General features: G+C 41.2%; 2 protein-coding genes across 7 annotated transcripts; both read right to left on the minus strand.

Annotated features, from left to right (window-relative positions):
* Positions 1 to 26: 26 nt before the first annotated feature.
* LOC308329343 (ubiquitin-conjugating enzyme E2 D2-like) lies at positions 27 to 8477 on the minus strand. Of its 4 annotated transcripts, none has more exons than XR_013965377.1 (9): positions 8059 to 8477; positions 5806 to 5869; positions 5213 to 5244; positions 4795 to 4872; positions 4178 to 4283; positions 2191 to 2284; positions 1869 to 1919; positions 367 to 1226; positions 27 to 316 (listed from the first exon to the last, which is right to left on the minus strand). XR_013965377.1 is itself a non-coding variant. In XM_080783599.1 (8 exons), exons 1-7 carry the CDS (start codon positions 8080 to 8082, stop codon positions 1871 to 1873), a joined length of 447 nt encoding a protein of 148 aa, XP_080639725.1. In that variant the 5' UTR covers positions 8083 to 8477; the 3' UTR covers positions 27 to 1226; positions 1869 to 1870. The 4 variants fall into 4 exon arrangements, 2 of the variants coding, with proteins under 2 accessions (XP_080639725.1, XP_080639726.1); XR_013965378.1 differs by having other exon boundaries at positions 361 to 1226; XM_080783599.1 differs by having other exon boundaries at positions 27 to 1226.
* Positions 8478 to 9421: 944 nt separating this feature from the next.
* On the minus strand, positions 9422 to 19613 carry LOC308329498 (RING finger protein 145). Of its 3 annotated transcripts, none has more exons than XM_080783822.1 (11): positions 19422 to 19613; positions 18264 to 18549; positions 17819 to 17927; positions 17464 to 17555; positions 16992 to 17228; positions 14886 to 15054; positions 13812 to 13952; positions 13153 to 13335; positions 12793 to 12940; positions 11810 to 12166; positions 9422 to 11720 (listed from the first exon to the last, which is right to left on the minus strand). In XM_080783822.1, the coding sequence occupies exons 2-11, from the start codon at positions 18430 to 18432 to the stop codon at positions 10632 to 10634; spliced, it is 2694 nt and encodes an 897-aa protein (XP_080639948.1). In that variant the 5' UTR covers positions 18433 to 18549; positions 19422 to 19613; the 3' UTR covers positions 9422 to 10631. The 3 variants fall into 3 exon arrangements, with proteins under 3 accessions (XP_080639948.1, XP_080639946.1, XP_080639947.1); XM_080783820.1 differs by having other exon boundaries at positions 14886 to 15061; positions 16992 to 17233; XM_080783821.1 differs by having other exon boundaries at positions 14886 to 15061; positions 16992 to 17233; positions 19418 to 19613.
* Positions 19614 to 21357: the final 1744 nt, after the last annotated feature.

Consider the following 21357-nt stretch of genomic DNA (forward strand, 5'->3'; position numbering starts at 1 on the left):
TGAAAAGGCAAAAGCATTACTATAGATTTCATGTTTTAAGCAACTTTATTGAAGGGAAAACTTAAATCAGCACAAGTTGATTATCAACCTTTGCCTAAAAATGCCAGGGCTACAAGAAGACAGTGTTCAAGTCGTGTATAACTAATAGATCTTCTACTAACATCTAAATAATCAAAATAAATGATAGAAAGCGTTTGAGGGCACCAAATTTCTAACAACCTAGCCTTACAATCCAATTAATTTGCAGATAAAACATAATAGTCTACCTTTTAATCAGCATGCATAAAATACATTGAATTTCTTATACTGTACTTTCCTTAAATTTCACACACACACACACACACACACACACACACACACACACACACACACACACACACACACACACACACACGTACGTACGTTCTCTGCTGCACACACACATGCACACACGTTCTCTGCTGTATGGATTTTCTAATACTAATTAGAAGAGCCACACCAGTCCTTAGGACTCAAATACCTACTTATACAGGAGTCAAGGGTATAGGAATCCAGCAGCATTCATAGCTTTAACAAATTGTCCATTTTGCCTTAAACCGGTCACACAGTTGCAGGTCAATGGTCAATCCTTATTTGACTGAGCGAGGACATATTTCCCAATAGAGATCCTTTTGATGATGTTTTTTAATTACTGAATAATTATTTAAAGCTATGAAAACACTTGGAAGCCTAGTCCAGGACATTTTCAACCAGGTACCTTTAGGCAGGGCTCCATGGAGCTGGCATACAGGCTATTGTTGAAGGGAGACGAGGCAGGGTAAGCATCTCAGTTGTGTTCAGTCTCAGAGTAATGAGTGACATCATTAATTATGGGCTGAATGAACAAGTGTCAGTGCAGGCAAGCCAGGCCTTCTCTTACTGGTGCATAATCAAAACAGAGTCCACAACTGTGGCAATGTGCTCCTTAAACAAACAATTGTTGAATTTGTTGTACTTTCACCGATCCTGGCACGTGTCCAACTTAGAAAACACTATCTTCTTATGAGCACGTGGGGGAAAGTTGGAGGAACAGGGATAAAATGTTGTAATTAACGAACCAAAAAGGTAAAGGGGGGAAAGATGAAACTGAGAATTTTAAGTTGGATCCAGCAAAATGTTTTCCCCCCCAAACACAAGCTTTTCTGAAGGATGTGATGAAGCATCACATAGCATATTTCTGTGTCCATTCTTTTGCTATTCTGCTGTATCTGTGAACGAGAGGAAGACAAAAATCAGCCAAGGCCTAGACATTCACCACAGAAAAAAAAAATCTTCTTGTGGAAAATAAGCTATTGGATCATCTCACTATTATGCATCCACAAGACTGGTAACCTATTCAAAATTTGCTGCAGTGCATGCCAACACCTTAGCACACTAAATTTATAGTGGATTGTGCACACAAGCTTAGCATTATCTCAAGTGTTAGCATATACACTGCAATAAAGTGTGATGTTTCTCAAGGAACTTATTTAGCAAGAAATTGAGCCATTTACAGACATGTTCAATAAAGTTGAAAGAGAAACATTTCATGCTAACAAAGCAAACAATGAACATTCCTTTTTACTCATCATCAAACAGTGATTAGTATATTCTCCCCAGTCTGTCTGTCAGTCAGTAACCAAACAACCATGATATACAGAAGCCCACACTGCAGCCATACAAAATTTGGTGAACTAGAGCCAAAGCCCAAGACTTACACTTAATAGAATGCAGAGGGACATTGGGGGAGGCAGCCAGCAAATGCCTCTGGTCATAGTTATACCAATGTGACCAGAGAATCACAAATCACAAACACATCGACCACATCCATAACACTTAGCCAAGGGTGCAACGCTAACTCTTGGCCTTACCCCTAAAGCATGGCATACTTCTCTGTCCACTCCCGAGCTAGTTTATTATACCTGATGGAGTGAAACTGGGTTACACAAACGATGATTCACACTAGGATTTATGAGATTTACCTTGCAACCATTGTACATAACATATACAAGGGACTATATAGCTTAATTTCTAGAGATTTTAGATGATGTTATTGCAGAAGGTTCCTGCAATAACAGATACTGTATGTATATATAGATTACACTACACTCACTGCATTACATTGTTATTTCCTAGAAGACAAAAATAAGGTTATATAAATTATAAATAATATGCTATATGCACAGTACTTACTTCTGAGTATCTGTTTTATAGATTCGTGCAATCTCTGGCACTAGTGGGTCGTCTGGGTTTGGGTCACATAAGAGAGAGCAAATGGACAGAAGTACTGTGGGATGAAAAAGGAAAACTGTGAGTACCTGTAGCCAAATGATTATCATCATTGTAAAACATTGTATCCAGACCTGAAGTGATGATTCTAATGGCATATATAATGATGTACAATGTAAGTTATATTCTATATTCTCAAATAATGTTCTATATCTATTACATTGTCATCCATTGTCCTGCTATTCCAATAATTCCATACCATATGTGTTAGTATGCATTATGCAACAAAGTCAATGTTTCAGATACATCCAGGATACAGGCATGCAAACAGACCGAGGGTGAAAAAGGTGACAGTGTGCGGGGGACGTGATGCGTTGCGATCACCATGGCGCGAAAAATGTTGAGGGTTTTATTGGTACCTAACCCATTTGGGGGGGGGGGGGTCATGGGGGACACTACAAGGTTATAGTACAATATGGGCTCTATTTTCATCCATGCTAAACCCCTTATCCATAACTACCTTTTACTATTTTGAAAGACATCTTTGAATAGTTAAAATACCGGTAGCCAATCTACAAGCTCCTAAAAGATGGATGAAAATAGAGCCCTATGTCTATGTATTACTCTACAACAAATAACGATGGAACACATCAACACAACCCTGTTGCCCTGATCATATAACTGATACTGTATAATCAGAAACCACCACCCAACCAGTCTGCCCTGCAGTGCAGCTCAAATGACTGGTTTTCAAAGTAAAATTAACAGCTGCTTGTGTTGCTGTTATTTGTTATATATATTAAGTATCACATTTGCATGATTGCCTGCAGACAGTTTGTGATCGATCAAAATTCATCCACAGGCAGCCACAGTGAAATCATGACACCGACTGGACTGCCGATCTACAAGCTCACAACGCGTCGTGCTGCAACGTCTTGTGAGCTTGTAGATCTACTCTAATTCTGCAGCGCACGCATGCACGGCACGGGTGGATTCATTCATGCGATGCGTGCCGCCGATGATGTGGCCAGCCTTTCATATCTCTCGTCTCAAACTCTTACTCGCGCTTCTTTCTTTTTTTTTAAATATATTTTTTGTAACCCATTTTTCACCCCTGTGCCAATCATCTACTGTGATCCTGGGCTCTACACACCCTCCGCCAACCTGGGGAGAGCAACGGACTTAACTCGTGCTCCCTTCATGCCTGAGTGTCCAAGTTGCTCCTTTACACCTGACAGGGGGGAGTTTCCCTGGTTGGACGTAGCGCGTGGAAGGAACACGTTATTCCAACCAGTTCCTTTCCCCTCCATCAGGCGCCCCGGCTGGCCAGGGGGAGGCAGTTTAGAGACCAGGATTACTGCATGTTTTTGTGAGGGTACCTACCCTAGGGGACACGGGGAGAACATGCAAACTCCACACAGAAAGGCCCTACTCGCGCTTCTTGACCTGACGGGCAGCAGCAGGTTGCAGGAGTTGCAGGTTGCTGTCGCATGTATGTGCTGCTGATTTTTAAGCTCACGCGCACTGAGCAGCATTCACGTGCAAACTTTCACAGCTTCTTCTTCGTGTCCGGCCATCCTCTATATCACATATTTCCAGTGGTTGGCACAGGCGAGTGCAGCAGCATTTGGCTTGGCCAGGTCACCTCCAGTACATTGTGGAGCAGAGATACATCTCATAGCTTTCACAGCTGCATCTTGTTGACAATTACCGTGCTGTGCAGTGTGCAGATACAGGCAGCGGTGAGTCCGTCAGAAACATTTCTCTGGGCTCCGCCCATAGGCTCCACTGACCCAGAAATCGACATGACCCCCTCACCCCCCTCAAACGTTTTTTTTTTTTTTAACGGATTTGCATGAATCGCGCCAAAAAGCTACACTTTTGCATGTCGGTATTAAGATTAAACTCCAGCACATCCATTATATTTTGTGTTAAATCTCAGAAATCTTACCCTTTGAAATAGTAAGAGCTGGAGACCATTGTGATCTGAGAATATCCAGACAGATACTGCCGTTACTGTTAATATTTGGGTGGTAGATTCTTGTTGTAAATGCAAGCTGAGAACAGAAGGATTAACAAGCCATTACATTGTGAATTGACAGCAATCCCATTTTTTCAACTGAAATGATGCGTTTCCAAATAAACAGTACTATACAACCAACATTGTGACAGAAAAATATACAATGAATTGTGAATTAGACAAATGAGAGAGATATCAGAACAAACCCCAATAGATATTTACATGGAGCATTGCACAGGGCCACAAGTTAACCTTCTAGATTTCAAACCCCTGTGCCAATAGTCCATACCTAAATGATACAGCAATACTTATAGTGTAAAGATTCATCTTATGTAGTAGGTGATGTGTAGTGCTTTGTGCATCTGTTCTGAACACAGCTCATACTGTACAAGAGGGTGAGTGATATTATTCAGATTGGTGTATTATCTTTTTTTTTTACACACATGGTGGTAGTTCTGTGTGATTTTGACTTTGCCTAAAAAGATAATTCTACTTAATAATTGCATACATTTTAGTTGTGATCAATCTTCTGTGCGGTGCAGACTTACCTTGGGTGGTTTGAAAGGGTAGTCTGTTGGAAAATTAATCGTCAAGAAAAAGACACCTCCCTGGTATGGACTGTCATTCTGCAGGTGACAAAAGGTATCAAAACCTGTTAGACAACATCGGATCCCTTTGGCAATAATGAACGTTGTCTTATCAAATATACTTCCGTAATCTTATGATTAAATTTGATGCACCCTGCAAGACAAACAACAATCACCCAGATGCACATTGCATTATACCATGTTTAACCACACTCTCTGTCTGTAATGCAATTCAACAGTCTTTATTAACTTGTCTTTCGATTACTGTCCATCTTATAAACCTAGTTTTTTCTTCTGCACAAATTAATAACCTGAAACTCATGCTACTGTGTCTTTGAATAAATCACTGTGATCAACAACATGAATAGCTTATACGTACAGGTCCCATGATTGTGGCTTGCCACTGAAACACTGAAAGAGAATAGAGGAGATGAGAGTTTATGATTAGTTATCTTAAGCTGAACCCACATAAAAGAGGCATTACATCTGTCAGGAACACAGATACAAAATCATTAACAAGGCTGAAAAACACTTCCCTTGGAACATGTCGGATACCATTTCCCTTTCCCCTGGCTGCATGTTCTCAGTCAGTAACATGTCTGTTTTGCAGCTATGGCTGTCAGGGCTCATTTTTTTATTTGGATGCTTTATCATAATAAAATGCTTTTAGAACTAAGCTAGGGTCGTTTTCCTCAAACGGTGGTAGTTCTCTCTTGTAAACAGAATACTGTATTGTGCTTCCTTCTGTTACATATTTGTTGCCTAATTATTATTATTCCATGTGCTTTCACGTTCAGTATATTTGTCAAGTTGTTTCAGTCATGTGGAGGAATGAAACAAGTTTATTTTAGTTTTCAAAAGCTTACAAAAAATAATTTGTGTAGGCTAGTTCTCCGATATCGTTACAGAATATAAATTCTCAGTAACTAGCTCTAGTTCTGTGCGTCATATTTGAACTTGTGAGACACCTACTGTCCTCGCCTACAGGACCTGCAGAGCACTGGGCTGGAGGGTCACGGGCCAGGTCGTTAAGCTCCTGTAATAATAAGAATGAAATAAGAAAGGAACAATCATTGATCAAGCCTGAGACAATTTACTTTACAGACAAAACGATAAGACTCAATCTAAAGAGGTAAAAAAATTGAAAATACCCATGTGTCATGTAGGGGAGTCACGATTCAGTTCAATATTGCACACGTAAGAAATTACAAACTAGTTTGCGATACTCCAAATAACCCCCTCTCTACAGTTCTCAATCTTGTTGAACATTCGATTTCTGGTAAAGGCCGTACTTGAATAATTCGATTAAGTAACAAAACCAAGCCGACATTGCTGGGAATCCCTAACACCCTATTGTTGGCTGTGTATTTTAGGGCAGATTCACACTGAGTCAGTTTGATTCAAACTGTTCCCGATTACAATTGCCTGGTCCCCGCTGGCCTTGATTCTTCCGTACCCGAGTACATTGTATTCAATGCTTTTACATTGCATCAATCCGTATCCGAGTACACTTCAATCAGTCCCGAGACTACCTCCATGCAGTCCCGGGACCGCATGGTCTGCTCCGGGGGAACAGTACGCAGCATTCACAATACCACATCATCTGCCAAGTGGTCCTGAGTGCGCACCCAGGACCATAGTGTGAATCTGCCCTTAGTCCCTGCATTTTGAGAAAACATGGGCACTGTCAGAGATGGTGGAGGAATTGAAATGAAAAACTTCTCCCACTGTCAAGTAACAGCTTCCCTAGTTACAATGTCCTCCATCTATGCAAGTACCAAATCTAAAGTTGAATCTTATCATGGATTTGGAGAATCGTGACACCCCTGCAGTCATGATATGACTGTCAAAGATAACACAAAGGACAGGAGTCCTGAACTGGTTTACATTATGGTCCCAGTCATTCATTCTGAATCCGATGCCAACATACAGCCTTGTTAGAGAGAAACACAAGAAGATACTCCAGGGAGTTAGGGATGCTAGTGTAGATACATGGTATTACATACTGTACACTACAGTCATGACAGTTTCAATGCTATACTTGTTTTATCTGCCCTCCCCCTTATGTACTGTACAGCATTTTGATCTGCATTTATATGTATGAAAAGCTAAAGAAATAGTTTATTATGTCATGCATCTACTCAGGCTGACTAGTTATCTCGAACAACGACTGATAGCAAGATGAGACTCGCCTCAAAAGGCAACTATATTTTTAGGTCTATAGCTATTTTAGACAGAGGTGGGGGCCAATGCCCAACCCTGGGCCTCCCTGTCACTCACTATTACATATACACTTTATGGATTTTTCCCCTGGAAGATTCAAGCTAGCAACGGGGCATAATGTAAGCTGTTGCTTTCCAACCTATTTCCTGTGCTGCCGAAGTACTGTCAAGTGTCAACACAGTCTGATGTGAATGGGGCCAGAGGGGAGCAGAGGCATTTATACAGAGGAAATGTATCATTAAAGACTGCTCATATAATATCAAGCCAGTCATGACTTCAAGTAACTTTTTATTAACTAGTGTGATATGAGAGCTTAATGGCAGCCAGATGACGTCTGTCTGTGTGGTTTTCAAGTGAAACTTAAAAGTATTGTCAGCGCCAGGCAGCTGGCTTTGTTCGTATGCAAAAGGTATTATAAATTGGGCAATTGTCAGGTGTCCTCTTCCTGTTCAAACAAAGCGTCTGTGGAGTCGTTCAGCGAAGTTATGTAATTAGCTAGTGGGGAAAAACGCCGGTGTTTAAATGTGTCCTCCATCCGTGTGTGACAGTCGGTGATTAGATGAAAACAATGCCACCAAAACACTTCTAGTACTAGGCCATGTACACACGTCATGACAAGTGAACAACAGACTATGAACATGTAATGTCACACAGCTGTGTTTGTCAGCAGAGCAGAGGTACATGGGAGGCTAGCTAGCTAGCTCGATCGGGTCTAGGTTCAAGTTGACCAAGGGTTCGACAGTGATGTCAGACAGACCTAGCGGAAATGATCACTCTTCGGATCGTGCGCCTGTCACTTCTTACTTTATTATTTTAAATTAGCTGGACAGTTATTTTAACTAGAGGAAAACAACGTACTTTGTGTAGCATCATTGCCCGTCTCAGTACAACGTACGTTATTTTAGGCATACCAACAGGCTATATATTTGTGACGTCACTTGCGACGTGCGTATCCCTCTTTATTCTATCTTGCCAACCAGGCAGGCTAGAAGAAGGTCCTACCTTGTGGATCCTTTTCAGCGCCATCCTCGCTCGATGTTCTCCCTGTGGTGAATGTTTTCAGGTCCGCGCAATGACTGGGGACCGTGATATGCCAGGATTGTTGGCAAAATGTCACCACTTGCGTTAGTTTCAGAATGACGGGCCTTCACTTCTCAAGCTAGCGCGGTGCTTTGCTAAACTGGGTAGCAAGCTAAACTACGTATGCTACCTGTTTTCTTTTATTTATCTCACTTACATTTGCCACTTGAATTTTATCAAGTCGCTTTGATGAGCTTTCTACTTTGTGTCGTTGCGTGTAATTCTTCTCAGTTGTTTGTAAATCCGACAGCGCTTAGGTGAGCGCATTATCCCTTGAAAGTACACAGACAACAAAAGGTCCGCTTCTCCTTTGGTTTCTTTCCGATACTGTCAGTTGAGTTCTGTGCTAACGGCTAACGGGCTAGAATGTTACCTTACCGTACCAGATCCCATAGCCCGGGAGCAGTGATGACACAATGGCGCTCTAATTGGCTAGTTGTTAGGCAGGGGAACAAGAAAGGAACTACTGGGTTAATAATGTTTAAAGACTCAGTTTTAGATTAGATATTGTTCAATTATTAGTAACCATGTACATTGTGTACACATAATAGAAACCGTAGAAAGTAGAATTTATTTAGGTAGGAGAGGTTGGCAATTGCCATTAGTCAGCATCAGTAATCTGATTTATACAAGTGAGCTTTTAGATCTATTTTCGATTAATGGTCAAAATAACAGGGGCCAAGCAATGATAAGAAAAAAAAAAACTGATATGCAATACACACAATAAGCCATAGAACACTGACCCTAATGGACCCTAGGGTTTTACTGAGGTTAGGGCCCTGTAAAACTATACCTAACCTTAACCTCAGTAAAACTATGTCTAACCTTAACCCAAAAAAGTATATTATACAGAGAAGGTGGGGTCTTGAGACGATTCCCACCCTGGAGAACAGACTTTCAACAAAATAGTCTGTCTCGGTGAGTAGTGTAGTTTGGTTTATTTTTCCTAAAGTCGGGATCCCAATGGAATCTTCTTTCCATGTGCAGCAGAGGAGTGGCTGGCAGGGCGTTAGGGAGAACTCGTTAACGCTCTGGACCAGGGCGAGGAGGGTGTCACTCGTCCCATCTGGTACCCAGGAAGGGTGGCCTTTTGGACGGGTCGAGCAGCTGAGCGACAGCCCCCTCCAAGCCCTGGAAGTGTGCCTCACTTATTGTGCATATTGCATATACAGTACATACAGTACAGTAGTGTTTTTTGGGGGGGCAGGGGGGGGGGGTTTCTGAGTTTGTGTATACTCCAAGGCAAACGTGGCATCTTTCCACCACTGGTGGAAAGATTCCACGTTTGTCGTGCAATAGGGCAACTGGAAGATGGTATTCCAGCATAGTACATAGGAGCATTATTTGGTGTCAGCCCTGGTACCATTTCCAAACTTTAAGACCAAGTTCTGTGAGAATGGTAAGGACTGAGGAACCGCAGGCTTTCTTCCAGAAGCGGTACCACAGACACATCTCTGAACAAATTCTATATGTGTTAGAGCTAGAGTGGCCAACAGAACGACATTGGCTGATTTGCAACAAATCCTGGTTGAGGAATGGGATGCCATCCCACTGTAATGTGGCTAGGTTCTTATGATTTTAAGAAATCAAATGTTTTTTAATTAATACATTCGACCATAAGTGTCAGCATATTTCAGAGGACAATCACCACTTGTAATGTTTAATTTATATTGGACTACAGAACGTTTTTTTATAAAGAGCCACAATAGTGAATTAATACTGAACAGAGCCAGTGGTTACAAACTACTGCGTCAGGACCTGCTTTCTTCAATTTTGTCCCACAAAAATGAAAATGCTCATTTAAACATGTAAACACGTTTTTATCCTAACCTGTGAGTTTGTTAAATTTATGTTAAAGTTATTTACAATAATGTAGTGGTATAAATAATCACTTTAACCCTGAACCATTATGCCTGTGAATTCAATCCCAGACAGACATTTCAAACATCAGCACATTCATTAATCTGTCAGTAAAATAACAGCACATTCATTAGTCTGTCAGTAAAATAACACAATTTCCCACAATGGATCATGGCGTCAAGGCAAATATGTTTCTGTCCACTTAAAAAAAGATTGTTCCCGTCACACCCAAGGCACTGATTCATGGCACTCACTACTCCACTGTGTTTGTGAAAGAGTAGATATCCACTAGTGGCCAGGAAATAAGTGCGATTGAAATTATTTGGCCTCTTTGAGTCTATCTTGTCTGAGTCTGTACGGTCTCTTCAGACACTCAATATCAGCACTGTCCATGTTACCAAATACATTATATTTATATAATATGTTCATTGCTTCATTTGATGCTAGATGTTTGCCCAGCAGTGTTCATATGCCATGAGACGGTCTCAAGGAGTTGGTTGGTCAGTGCCTTTCCATTCCATTCCATTGAATCAGTACCGCTTACGTTTAGTGATACAGACTTCTTCTGGCAGTCCATTGTTGTCGAAGATTATTTAGCTTCCTTGAACCTTGTGCTGTGAAGAGTTTGTCAGTGGTCATCTCTGCTGGCGGCTATGCCATTGCAGATGACCATGAAGCCCGATTTTTGAATCACATATCATGCCACAGTTGGGACATGTGAGGCCTGGATCAGGAGGCTGAGTTGATGCTGGATCAGCATTATACAGTGATACCAATGATACAGGTATCATATTATGGACAGCTGTTTGGTCAGAACGTTGTGCCCTGCTGTGAATTACATGGTTCTCTTGGGTTTCCTCAAGCTGTGGCGCATCAGGGCCATTTAAACAAAGGGCATGATCTTCTTCCAAGTCAGATGAGTTATTTGATTCATTGCTGTTTATAAAGTCACATTTGGCTACAATGGGTGCAGGATTTTCCTCACAGCTCTCATCATAACTGTCATTATTTTGAGATATCACAACAGAGTTAGCAGTGTGTCCTTCTCCTTCAAGCTGAATGCAAGGTCCAGCTCTCTCAGCATATATGCTCTCCACATTGTCCTGGTTTACAGTGTCCACAGAGTACATTGGGAAGGACAAACCTGAAATTTCAGAATCCACAGCTCCAGAACACAGCTTGTCTTCTGTCTGCAGTATCTCTCTGCTTTCCTCCTCACTCGGGCTGTGTGTTTCAACAGGAGACATTTGATCCCATTGCCTGTGAGAACTAGGACTGCTCCCTGAAGGGCAGTTGAATACTGGGCTAGTGAAGCCAACAAAGTCACCACTGGAGCTGAAACGGAGGCCCTGAACAGCCTTCCGACACGGGCTGTCCGGACAGTCACCGTCAACTATACCATTGCCACAGGCTCCTGCCTCAGACCCAAGTGTCCTCTCCTGCTCCTCTGTGGGTTCAGGAGCTGCTTGGTTACTTGGGGCCTCCTGTGAGGGATCGTTCCCTGTGGAAAGATCTCTTTGCTCTGCAGCTAGCTCTGCCCCCTGTCCATCTCTTTGAAGTGGTGTTGCTGCCTGAGTTTCGCCAGCCCCCTGATTCTGACTGGTCAATGTGGGTCGGACCGACTGGTGGCACATGGGGCAGGTCTCCTGAACATACAGCCACTTGCGGAGGCAGTTTCCATGGAAAAAATGTCCGCAGTGTGTGATCACAGCAGAGCTCATTTCCTGTGGAAATCAGATGTTTTTTTATTAAAAAAAGAAACACAAGAATAATTATTATTAATAATGAATAATGTTAATTAATATGTTTCGACCTGGAAACAGATGGAACAGACATCATTGTGTTGCTGCAGCTGCAGAGGTGTGGCTTGTGGCAGGGAGTTGATTTTCTTTGCCGCTTCCTGTCTCAACAGGAAGCTCTTCCAGCCAGACTGCGCCCTGAGCCACACGTTGAAGTAGGAGTGGACGATGATGACGGAAGCACCCATCCAGCTCCACTCCCCAAAGAGGGACTCCCATGTTCCGTACGCCACCACGCAAAGGGCCACCATGAACTCCAGCACTCGGCTGATGGCATTCACCCAGTAGATCACCTCGTCCAGGCTGTCGATGGGGTCGGTGCGGAAGAGCTCCACCATGAAGAGGGAATAGATCAACATGGTGCCTGTAACCTGAGGAATCGAATAGTAAAATAAACCAAAATAAAACAATATTGATTTATTAGATAGTTATACAATATTTTTCTAGATAGAGGGTAAGGTAAGTTATAAGGTAAGAGATGTTTCTTGAGGGGCGCTAGCTGCTCTAACGTCTGGCTTTCCTAAATTACATAAAATGACGTAAAAAAAAAACAGCACCCCACATGATATCTGTTTAGAGTTTGATGTTTGTTTAAAGAAGTGAGGCGCCCCTCACTTCACACAAGTGTGATTTTGGGTGTATGATGGCATGGCTGTTGGACCAGGAAGTGGAGGGACATTAACAGGAATGTAAGAAAGAAAATGCCCTGCCACATGAGAAGTGATGATCAGTATCGGGCGATCAGACTTAAGGTGATCAGTCCCAAAAAACCTGATCGAACCATCTCTCCTGTATTTCAATAACACCTTTCAAGGAGCCTTACAACTTTGCTTCCTATGAACTGGATATGCAGCTGAAAAGCAGTCACAGTAATTTAGTAATTTACATACAAATCTAACGTGCAATGGGGAGATGATATATAGAACACGAGTAAAGCAACATAAAGACAAAATAAGGTTTCCTTATTAGAATGAGTCTTGTAGTTGTAGTAACCTACCTGAAGAGAAGTGAGCATGAAACTGGACACCAGTATAAGAAGCCAAAAGTCCATGTGGAAGAACTGGCCGATTTTATAAGCCATGAATCCTGGGAAAACCAGCAGGAGCACGCACATGCTGAGGCCACGGAAGTGTTTCCACAGGCTCCTAAAGCAAATGCATTACAAACACTGTGAACATTGTTGAGTATGTATTCTGTACATGCTGCAGTCACTATAGTGTCACTGTTTGTAGCAGAGTTAAAGTCTAGACTTTCATTCAAACATTACATTTTGATTATAGAAATTATTTTACTGCAGGTTGTTGTATTTTGTGAATACAATAATAATGGATATATTTTTAGAAATGAACTCTGTTACCTATTGCGGGATGCACCCAGTGCTAGAATGACTGGGTCCGTGATTTCAATCATGGACTGCAGAGTGGAAGTGGCCACGATGAAGAGGATGATGCTGAGAAGGAAGGTGCGCTGTAGGGCTTGCATATCTAGTAAACCCGTCTGAAGTGCCAGTAGGAGCAACGTGACACCCTCGGTCACACCTCTGATGAGACACAAACAAATTAAACAAAAAATAATTTCCTGCATAACCACGCCCATCCGGGTGAATCACCTAGTTTCCTTGTTTGAGGCCAGTCCTTGTTTCGGGCAGGAGTGGTTATGCTTTGTGATGTCATAATGCATGTAGCCGAGTTTTGATTAATCAACTTTCGAGGATACATACATACTGTAGGATTAGGGGGGGGGGGGTGTGTTTCTACAGAGTTAAGAGATTCTCATATGCACCAGTCCAGTACACTCATTGCATTAATAATAATAATAATACATTTTATTTATAACGCACTTTATATTTGAAGCAAATCTCAAAGTGCTACAGATTAAAAAAAGTAAAATAAAAATAAGAATAAAACAGTTAAAACATGCCATGGTCGAAATAAGACACTGCCTGGTTGACTACAGCTGGTGACCTGAGAATGAATTAAGCCAAAACAGAAAAGGTAGCACAAATTTCAGACTCACCTGTGCATGACGTTCTCATTCTGAACAGCTGCATAACCCCCCAAGTAGAATTTGCATAGGTTAAGCAGCCCAAGAGCCAGGTATGATACCACAAATGTCAGGCCCAGCAGGGAGTAGGGAGTGGAACAACACTCGGAGACACTGTGGAGAGCGGGGGGTGCAGAGACGCAAAGGAGAAAAAACATCAATAACGTGCACACTCATTTGTTCATGTCTATATCCATATTAGAATAAACAGGGGGACATTCAGTCACTAGGAACTGATTTTGCAAATCAACCCAACATTTCTGGCACCTGCTAAACTGTTAAAATAGTCATCAAATGTCAGAAATAAGTGAAGGTTTAAACTTTGCAAGATACCTTTATTCCCGTTTACAAGCATTTTCATATTATGATGGCAGCTGACAAAGAAAAAGTAAAATATTGCTGTACTGTATTATTGCTGTGAAATGTGTGGGTGTAAATATATGCTGATAGAAAGTTAGTCTGGAGCCCTGCTTGTTTAAATTTGAATCCTCCATAGCCCCAGAGCTGTCGTCATTGGCATCTACTCTATAAAGTTATGGCAATAGTTCATGTCAGAGCAAATCACCATTGTTAGGCAACGGCTTCTGTTGTGTGTGACGTCAGACCAGAGCTCGATCAGCAAGAGAGAGAAAGAGAGACAGAGGGGATTTGGAGAGAGAGGGGTGGAAAGAGGAAGGGAGGGAGAGGGGGAGGCAGAGTGAGAGGTGGAGATACAGAGTTAAAGACAGAGCTTTATCAGTCAGAGAGAAGAGACGGAGAGAGGGAAACAGGGAGGGATGAGATGGGCAGAAGTAGAGAGATGGAGAGCCTATTTAAAACATGTAATATAATAACACGACCAATGTACCGAAAACTGAACACGATAATCTCGTGACACATTGTCAGCACAATAACCCCAGCATTTCTCTGCTGATGTATTATATATTGCAAAGTAAAATAAAACAGTTTTTTTTTACCATCCCAAACGTCAGGAGGTAATTACATTTTCCAGCCTTTGTCTAAAAAAAAAGTCAAACTCAACTCCTGATACAAATCTTCTTAAAATACCTTGTTAGCACAATGAAGATAATTCCCTGATGACCTGCTGAGGCGCTGCTAGACATGGTGTCTGAGCCCAGCTGGACCACGAATAGAACAAACCAGAAAACACTGAACAGAACTGGGACAGCAAACTGGTTCCACAAAGAGATTGCCACAGCCAGGAGCCTGTACAGCTCTATCACCTGAGAAAAGAGAAGCCAGGGACAGATAAATATGATCTGATAAGACATACCTGTAATTGTATTGTTTTGTTTATGTCCCACAAACTACTGACATCCCAGAAAGACAAAATCAACATCATCTTCCATGGAATATGAAACAAAGACAGAAGCAAATCAAAAAGAAAAGTACTGTTGGCCTTAATGATGCTAAGTACTATACAATACTTGCACTTTAACTAAGCATGGCTTTTTTGCATGGTGAATTATAAAACATTTGAAACAGTTTCCTCTTTACAGTCATCGCAAAATTATCAGAATATAAATCAAAATCATCTAAGCATATACAGCTTGCTGCTTAGCAGAAATAGAATTCAATGTAAAGATATGATAAGATATTTTATGACGAACAGATGACAGCTTCCTCTCCAGACTATATAGCATTTATTTTGGAGATTGTGGAGTAGTTGTCTGGCTACACGGGACTAATGGTAAATGGTAAATGGTGCATTTTTATAGCGCTTCTTTCAAAAGCGGTTTACATAGATTACATTCTCCCATTCACACACACACCAAGCAAGGCACCAACCTGCAAATCGGGAGCAAATGAATGGTATCAAACGATAATTCCCAGTAGGTTACTTATCAAGCCGATCTTATCGGTCTACTGCACATGCTGGGAGCCTACTGAGAACGACAAGCCTCCTCATACCCTCACCTAAACATAAGCGCAAGCACGTAGCGGCACGTCTCAACCTTCAAGGACCACTTCACCTACCACTTTTCAACCTATCTTCATATAATAGGTCCTCACTAAAAATCATGAACAAATGGCACTGTCTGTGTCTCATGGGAGGGCTGTGGGCAGTTCAGAAACCCGTCCACCAGTGACATCATCAATGGTGAATACAAGCTAATAGAAACTGCAGGCTTTCTAGTCCTGAAAAGTTGCAATGCGAAAATGGACGCCATCGTTCTCACGATAATAAAAATCTAAAAGAAAGTTGTAAAAAACAAAACTTGTTTAAAAATAATCTGCCTAACGATGATGTCACTGGTGGACAGGTTTCTGAACTCCTATGAGTCACAGACTAAGTAGAATTATTTTTTATCATGATTATTAATGAGGACCTATTATATGAAGAGAAGTTGAAAAGTGGTGAAGTGGTCCTTTAACGCATGTTCGCCAACCTTAATCCAGTCGTTTTGGTCTACTGCCTACTGAGAAACGACAAGCCTCCTCATACCCTCACCTAAACATAGCATGTAGCAGCGCGGTCCCAACCTTAACGCATATTCGCGTTTTATCAATGCCAGACTACATGCAGTAGGTCAATAAAATCGGCTTGATAAGTAACCTACTGGGAATTATCGGTTGATTTTCACTCGAATCCGCTGAGCAATTGGGGGTTCAGAGTCTTGCTCATCAAGGAAATTTCGACACCAACTCTGGGGAAGCCCGGGATATGGCCGCTCTACCGGACACTCTACCCCTGATCGCCTGCCGCCCCCCTAATGCTTATGCCTATTGAGTAATAAAACTGGGGGTGGACGATTATGAAATTATGACCGATATCCGATTATTTGCAGGGTCATACCTGCCGATACAGATGCTGACCGATTCCGATATTATACAGAGGACCACAATTGGCTTGGCCCAAAGCCTGTTAATAAAGTATTCAATCAATCAATAGATAGCCTTTTCCAAGTGTCTGATTCACAACTGAATGACTATTGACTACTGAATGAGATGAGTACATCTAAATTAAATATATACTTTTTTTCATTTTTATTATTGTTTGCTGGTTAAAACCGATTAAATAATCTGTATAATTTTGAGACCGTTCCGATACCCAATATGGCATTTTTATGGCCGATATGGCCAATTCCGATTATGCTACAGATTAATCGTGCATCCCTAAATAAAACATACAAGGGGTGGGACTACAGTTACCTCCAACTGAAGCAGTTCCGAGTAGGCGGCCCTGGCTAGGCGATATGGCACAAAGAGATTTGAAAGAAGGAATATTACTATTCCAACTCCAGTCAGACCCATGGAGAAGGAGTTGACAGTTAGCAGCGTGGCATGGGGTGATGCACACAGTCGGGCCAGCAGGGGCAGCATGTGGGCAGAAAACAGCCACACCTTTCTGGTCTTCAATAGAAAGGCACACAAAGTGCTGAGAATAATCTGACCTAGATGAAAAAACAAGGCAGATTAACAGAGCTGTAAAGCCTTTTGAACATTTAATGTACAAATAAAATTCAGTGATATCAACAATAATAGTCTGACTCTGAATTCATATAGTACTCATCTAAAATAGGTTTTACAAAACAAAAGAATAATACTAGTAATTAAGACAAATTAAAAAGAACATTTACAAAGAGACATGTTTTAGAGCTACAAATGTGACATTGGGACCCACTTGTCAGTGCAGAGACAAATCGGTTGAAAGCCAGAGAATCGAGGTACAAAGCTCCTTCATAACCATACATCACCTCCTCACGTACATAATCCCTGTCAATGAAATGAACACGACACATGCTGGCTGTGAGGTTGTGCAATGCAATAAGTGTAAACAAGTGAACAGGGGCTTTGATTCAAAACATTCATTCACAAGTTCAGCATCTTGGCAGGCTACAGGATACAGAGAGAGATGCATTGTGTGGGTGTGTGCATGCGTGCAGCCCAGCATCATCATACATTATGACTATGAGACAACTGATTCTGTCAGTATGATTGGGAAATGTAGTAATAGTAGTAGTAGTATGTCACCGTACTTGGAAATCTGATGTCCCACGTATAGAAGAAGGGCAGCAAGGATGTGGAGGTAGAGTGTCACAATGTGTCTCAGTGGCAGAACCAACACTATAACATTTATGAGGTGACCTGGAAGAGAAACAAGGATGTTCATGTTATGTTGCTTTTTTTTACTCCACCTTTGAAGGTCAGAGGGAGTGTCAACTGGAGGATATGCATATGGAGAAATGTTAACAACATATAAAACAAATAGGATATAGCATGTGATGTACAGTATGTACTCGACAACACAATATATTTCAATCTGTTTTAGCTAGTTAGGAAAGCAACTATTTTCTTCTGCTGATGTTAGACTATTAATATTGTTGTAATTCTAATATCAACTAGAGACTGGTTAGACTAATATGTTCATGAATACAGCTGTGTAAGTGATAAAGGTGAATTATGATTACATTACATACATACCCAGATAATACATGTTCCAAATGACATATTTGTATTTGAAAAGCATGTCTTCATTTTTGGCTTTGAGGTGGTCTGTTAAGCCATCAATGTCACATTTATACAATAAGTCCAGCACTAATATGCTTGGAACCCTAAGGGCAACATTGGCAAACTCTTCTAGGCGAGGCATCTTGAGATCCACTTTTTGGAAAGAAGGAAGCTTGTGTCACATGCTGAGCTCAGTGGATGTTGTCACTGTGCCATGGGAGAGTTTACAACCATCATGATTGCCTCGTCCTCTAGTCATCTGCAAAATACAAGGGATTGTCACTCATGGATACACGCATGATTATTATGGAGTCTGATGAAGAAAAAAAAGGAATGTCCGCACACAATATGTTAATTGCTCCCCATCTTCTCTTTATTTGAACCAAACAACAATGTTTCGCCTGTCCGGGATTTCTCAAAGAGAAGACAGGGAGCGAAAATATTGTGTGCGGACATTCCCTTTTTTCTTCATTTGAGGGTCCAGCTGAGTACCGTATCTAAAAACTGTGGGGATGTGCATATCTTATTATTTTTTTACCAGAGAAGTCTGAAATTAAGAAAAGTATGCTTTTGAAAATGAAATAATGTGATGTGATTGTGTATACATGATTTAAACATGCATGCACAGTACATCATTATTAGACCTACATTTAGCCTTCAATATAAAGATAATTAATCAGACCTTAAATGGCAAATGTTTTACAAAATACATTATTTATTTATTTTTTTACATTTTGGAAAATACATTGCAAATTTAACATTGTCTTCTCAGGTGCCCACTCTTACTGATTACTGTCACTCGTCGTCATTGATTACTTACTTACTAGGTCATCCTTTAATTGTTTTTCTACTGCGCTTAAACCGCTACCAGATGAATCAATACATTATAAAATGTATCTAATTTTGTTGATGGAAGGACAAAAGAGAAGGCTCTTTCTTATTTACAGGAAGAGCTCTTATGAAGTTGCAACCATGCAGGCCATATGTTGTAAATATAAACTCCATTTGTATTTGAGACTTATCCTTGTTTCTTGGAGAGGTGCAATGCAAATCATAGCCATTATAATTAGGGCGTTCAAAATCCAACACATTCAAGATCAAGATATTCGTAGCCTACTGTACTGTACCTACTTTGCGAAGCATCTCGCATCTCAGTCGGACAGCCATTTAACGCGGTGCACAAATAATAGAAACGTTTGGTTACGCGCAAACTATTTGGAAATCTGCATATGCCGACATTCTGCGATAGAATGAAATGAAGAATGTCTAAACTTAGAGTAGATAAAGAAGATAATAAATTACATAAAACAGAGTTGACACGCAATGTTGTGATTCCAGGGCATCGCTTGCGTGGCTATTTCCTGTGTGTACACGTCATGTCAACCATACACAAACCATTTCAAAATAAATGTAATTCAAACGTCAAAATAAAAGCTAGTGAACTCCATTATGAAATAACTTCTATAATCAATTCAATCAATTGACTTCCTGAAATGTGACAGACACAGACATTATTCTTCATCAATCATTTGTTGTAATTTCGATCAAACACAGAGAAGGCCATCTAATGTTTAATGCACTATTTATACACACTTTCAAAAAAGCTGAAGAGCAGAGGCAAGGCTGGCAAGTTGGCTGTGTGTGTGTGTGTGTCATCAAAGACTGCACTGCAGACTGAGCACCATTGAAGGTTTCCATAACACTAGAGGCAGGCAGTTGGGACCATAGAAGTTGGGACCAAAATCCCACGTGGAAACAGCATTTGAAGGAATGCATTTGACGGACTAGCACTGTTAAAACTTTCCATTTTGGTGACTCCTGCAGTGAAATTAATTAACCTAACAGACCAGCCTTTGCTGGCTGGTTAATTTCACATAACATAACATTTTGCTATGTTGCATTGTATGCTTGTATTTACTATAATTGATCATTAATAAATTATTAGACACATGTCTTAATGTGGCTTCTACATACAGTAGAATCAAGGAAAAGGCGATAATGAGAAGACAGTGGACCCAATTTATAATTTAGGCATTTAGCAATGTAAATCGCTCTTAATCCAGAGCGATTTACATTTAAGCAAGAACAAAACATGGCAATATGTGTGGTGTGTGGAATTTCTTCCTCAGCCTATAGTGGGAATAGGCATGCACTTGGGATATCCGTGGATATGCTCCTGAGGAGGAGGATTCTAAAAACGACTTATAAATCCTAAAGCCTTCACTGTGCAACTGTCCTATGCTGGACAATAGCAGATATGCAAACTCGCAGCACATCTCATTCAAGACACTGAACTTGCAGATCTGCCATTTTTGCCATCCAAATGCATTATAGGCCTATGGTTAAATGGGCCCTAAGAGATGCAGAAATTAACTAGAAAAAGTGCCCTTCTGGGCACAGGTCTCCACCAGGAGGATATAGGAGAGTGTGTGATGTTTGGCAAAATGTTTAGGAGTAACATGTTTGTTTGGGTTTGTGTGTGTGTGTGTGTGTGTGTGTGTGTGTGTGTGTGTGTGTGTGTGTGTGTGTGTGTGTGTGTGTGTGTGTGTGTGTGTGTGTGTGTGTGTGTGTGTGTGTGTGCGTGTGCGTGTGTGTGGTGTGTGTGTGTGTGTGTGTGTGTGTGTGTGTGTGTGTGTGTGTGTGTGTGTGTGTGTGTGTGTGTGTGTGTGTGTGTGCGCGTGAGAGAGACGCAACTTGGCCTGTTGTAGCGCCACCATGAGGCTGATTTGAAAACTCAAAGTGGCATTGCAAGACTGTCATGTCTTCCTTCTCAGAATGCATTTCTTTCATGTGGATTCCAACCAAAAGCTGCGTAACTGATCTGACAGTGCCTGTGGCTGTTCCTCTACGCTGATGTGCATCACTTCAATGTCCACAACTTCAGTTATGATATTTAGCGTGGTGACAGGTCCTTGCACCAGCCATCCAAATACACTTTCCAGTGCAACTGGTCCTTCATTCAGTCTCCATTTTTCCTGTGACCATTTTCCAATATTGGTCTCCGCCAATTAGGACTCCTAATTCCACTGCATCCATCCCTATGATGGGTACATCTGCTATGGGCATT

This window comes from Protomyctophum bolini (assembly GCF_963924005.1).
Source record: "Protomyctophum bolini genome assembly, chromosome: 15".
Lineage (NCBI taxonomy): Eukaryota > Metazoa > Chordata > Actinopteri > Myctophiformes > Myctophidae > Protomyctophum > Protomyctophum bolini.

Bases quoted from the DNA above. Each gene is read 5' to 3' on its own strand.
- LOC308329498 (XM_080783820.1), bottom strand. From the start codon at position 18,432: ATGCCTCGCCTAGAAGAGTTTGCCAATGTTGCCCTTAGGGTTCCAAGC. The intron at 15,062-16,991 runs GTAACTGTAGTC...CTCTTTTCTCAG, and splicing joins CGGAACTGCTTCAGTTGGAG to GTGATAGAGCTGTACAGGCT. The intron at 12,941-13,152 runs GTAACAGAGTTC...CATTTGCTTTAG, and splicing joins CTGGGTGCATCCCGCAATAG to GAGCCTGTGGAAACACTTCC.
- LOC308329343 (XM_080783599.1), bottom strand. From the start codon at position 8,082: ATGGCGCTGAAAAGGATCCACAAG. The intron at 4,284-4,794 runs GTAAGTCTGCAC...TTCTGTTCTCAG, and splicing joins ACCCTTTCAAACCACCCAAG to CTTGCATTTACAACAAGAAT. The intron at 1,920-2,190 runs GTAAGTACTGTG...TCACTCCATCAG, and splicing joins TATAAAACAGATACTCAGAA to GTATAATAAACTAGCTCGGG.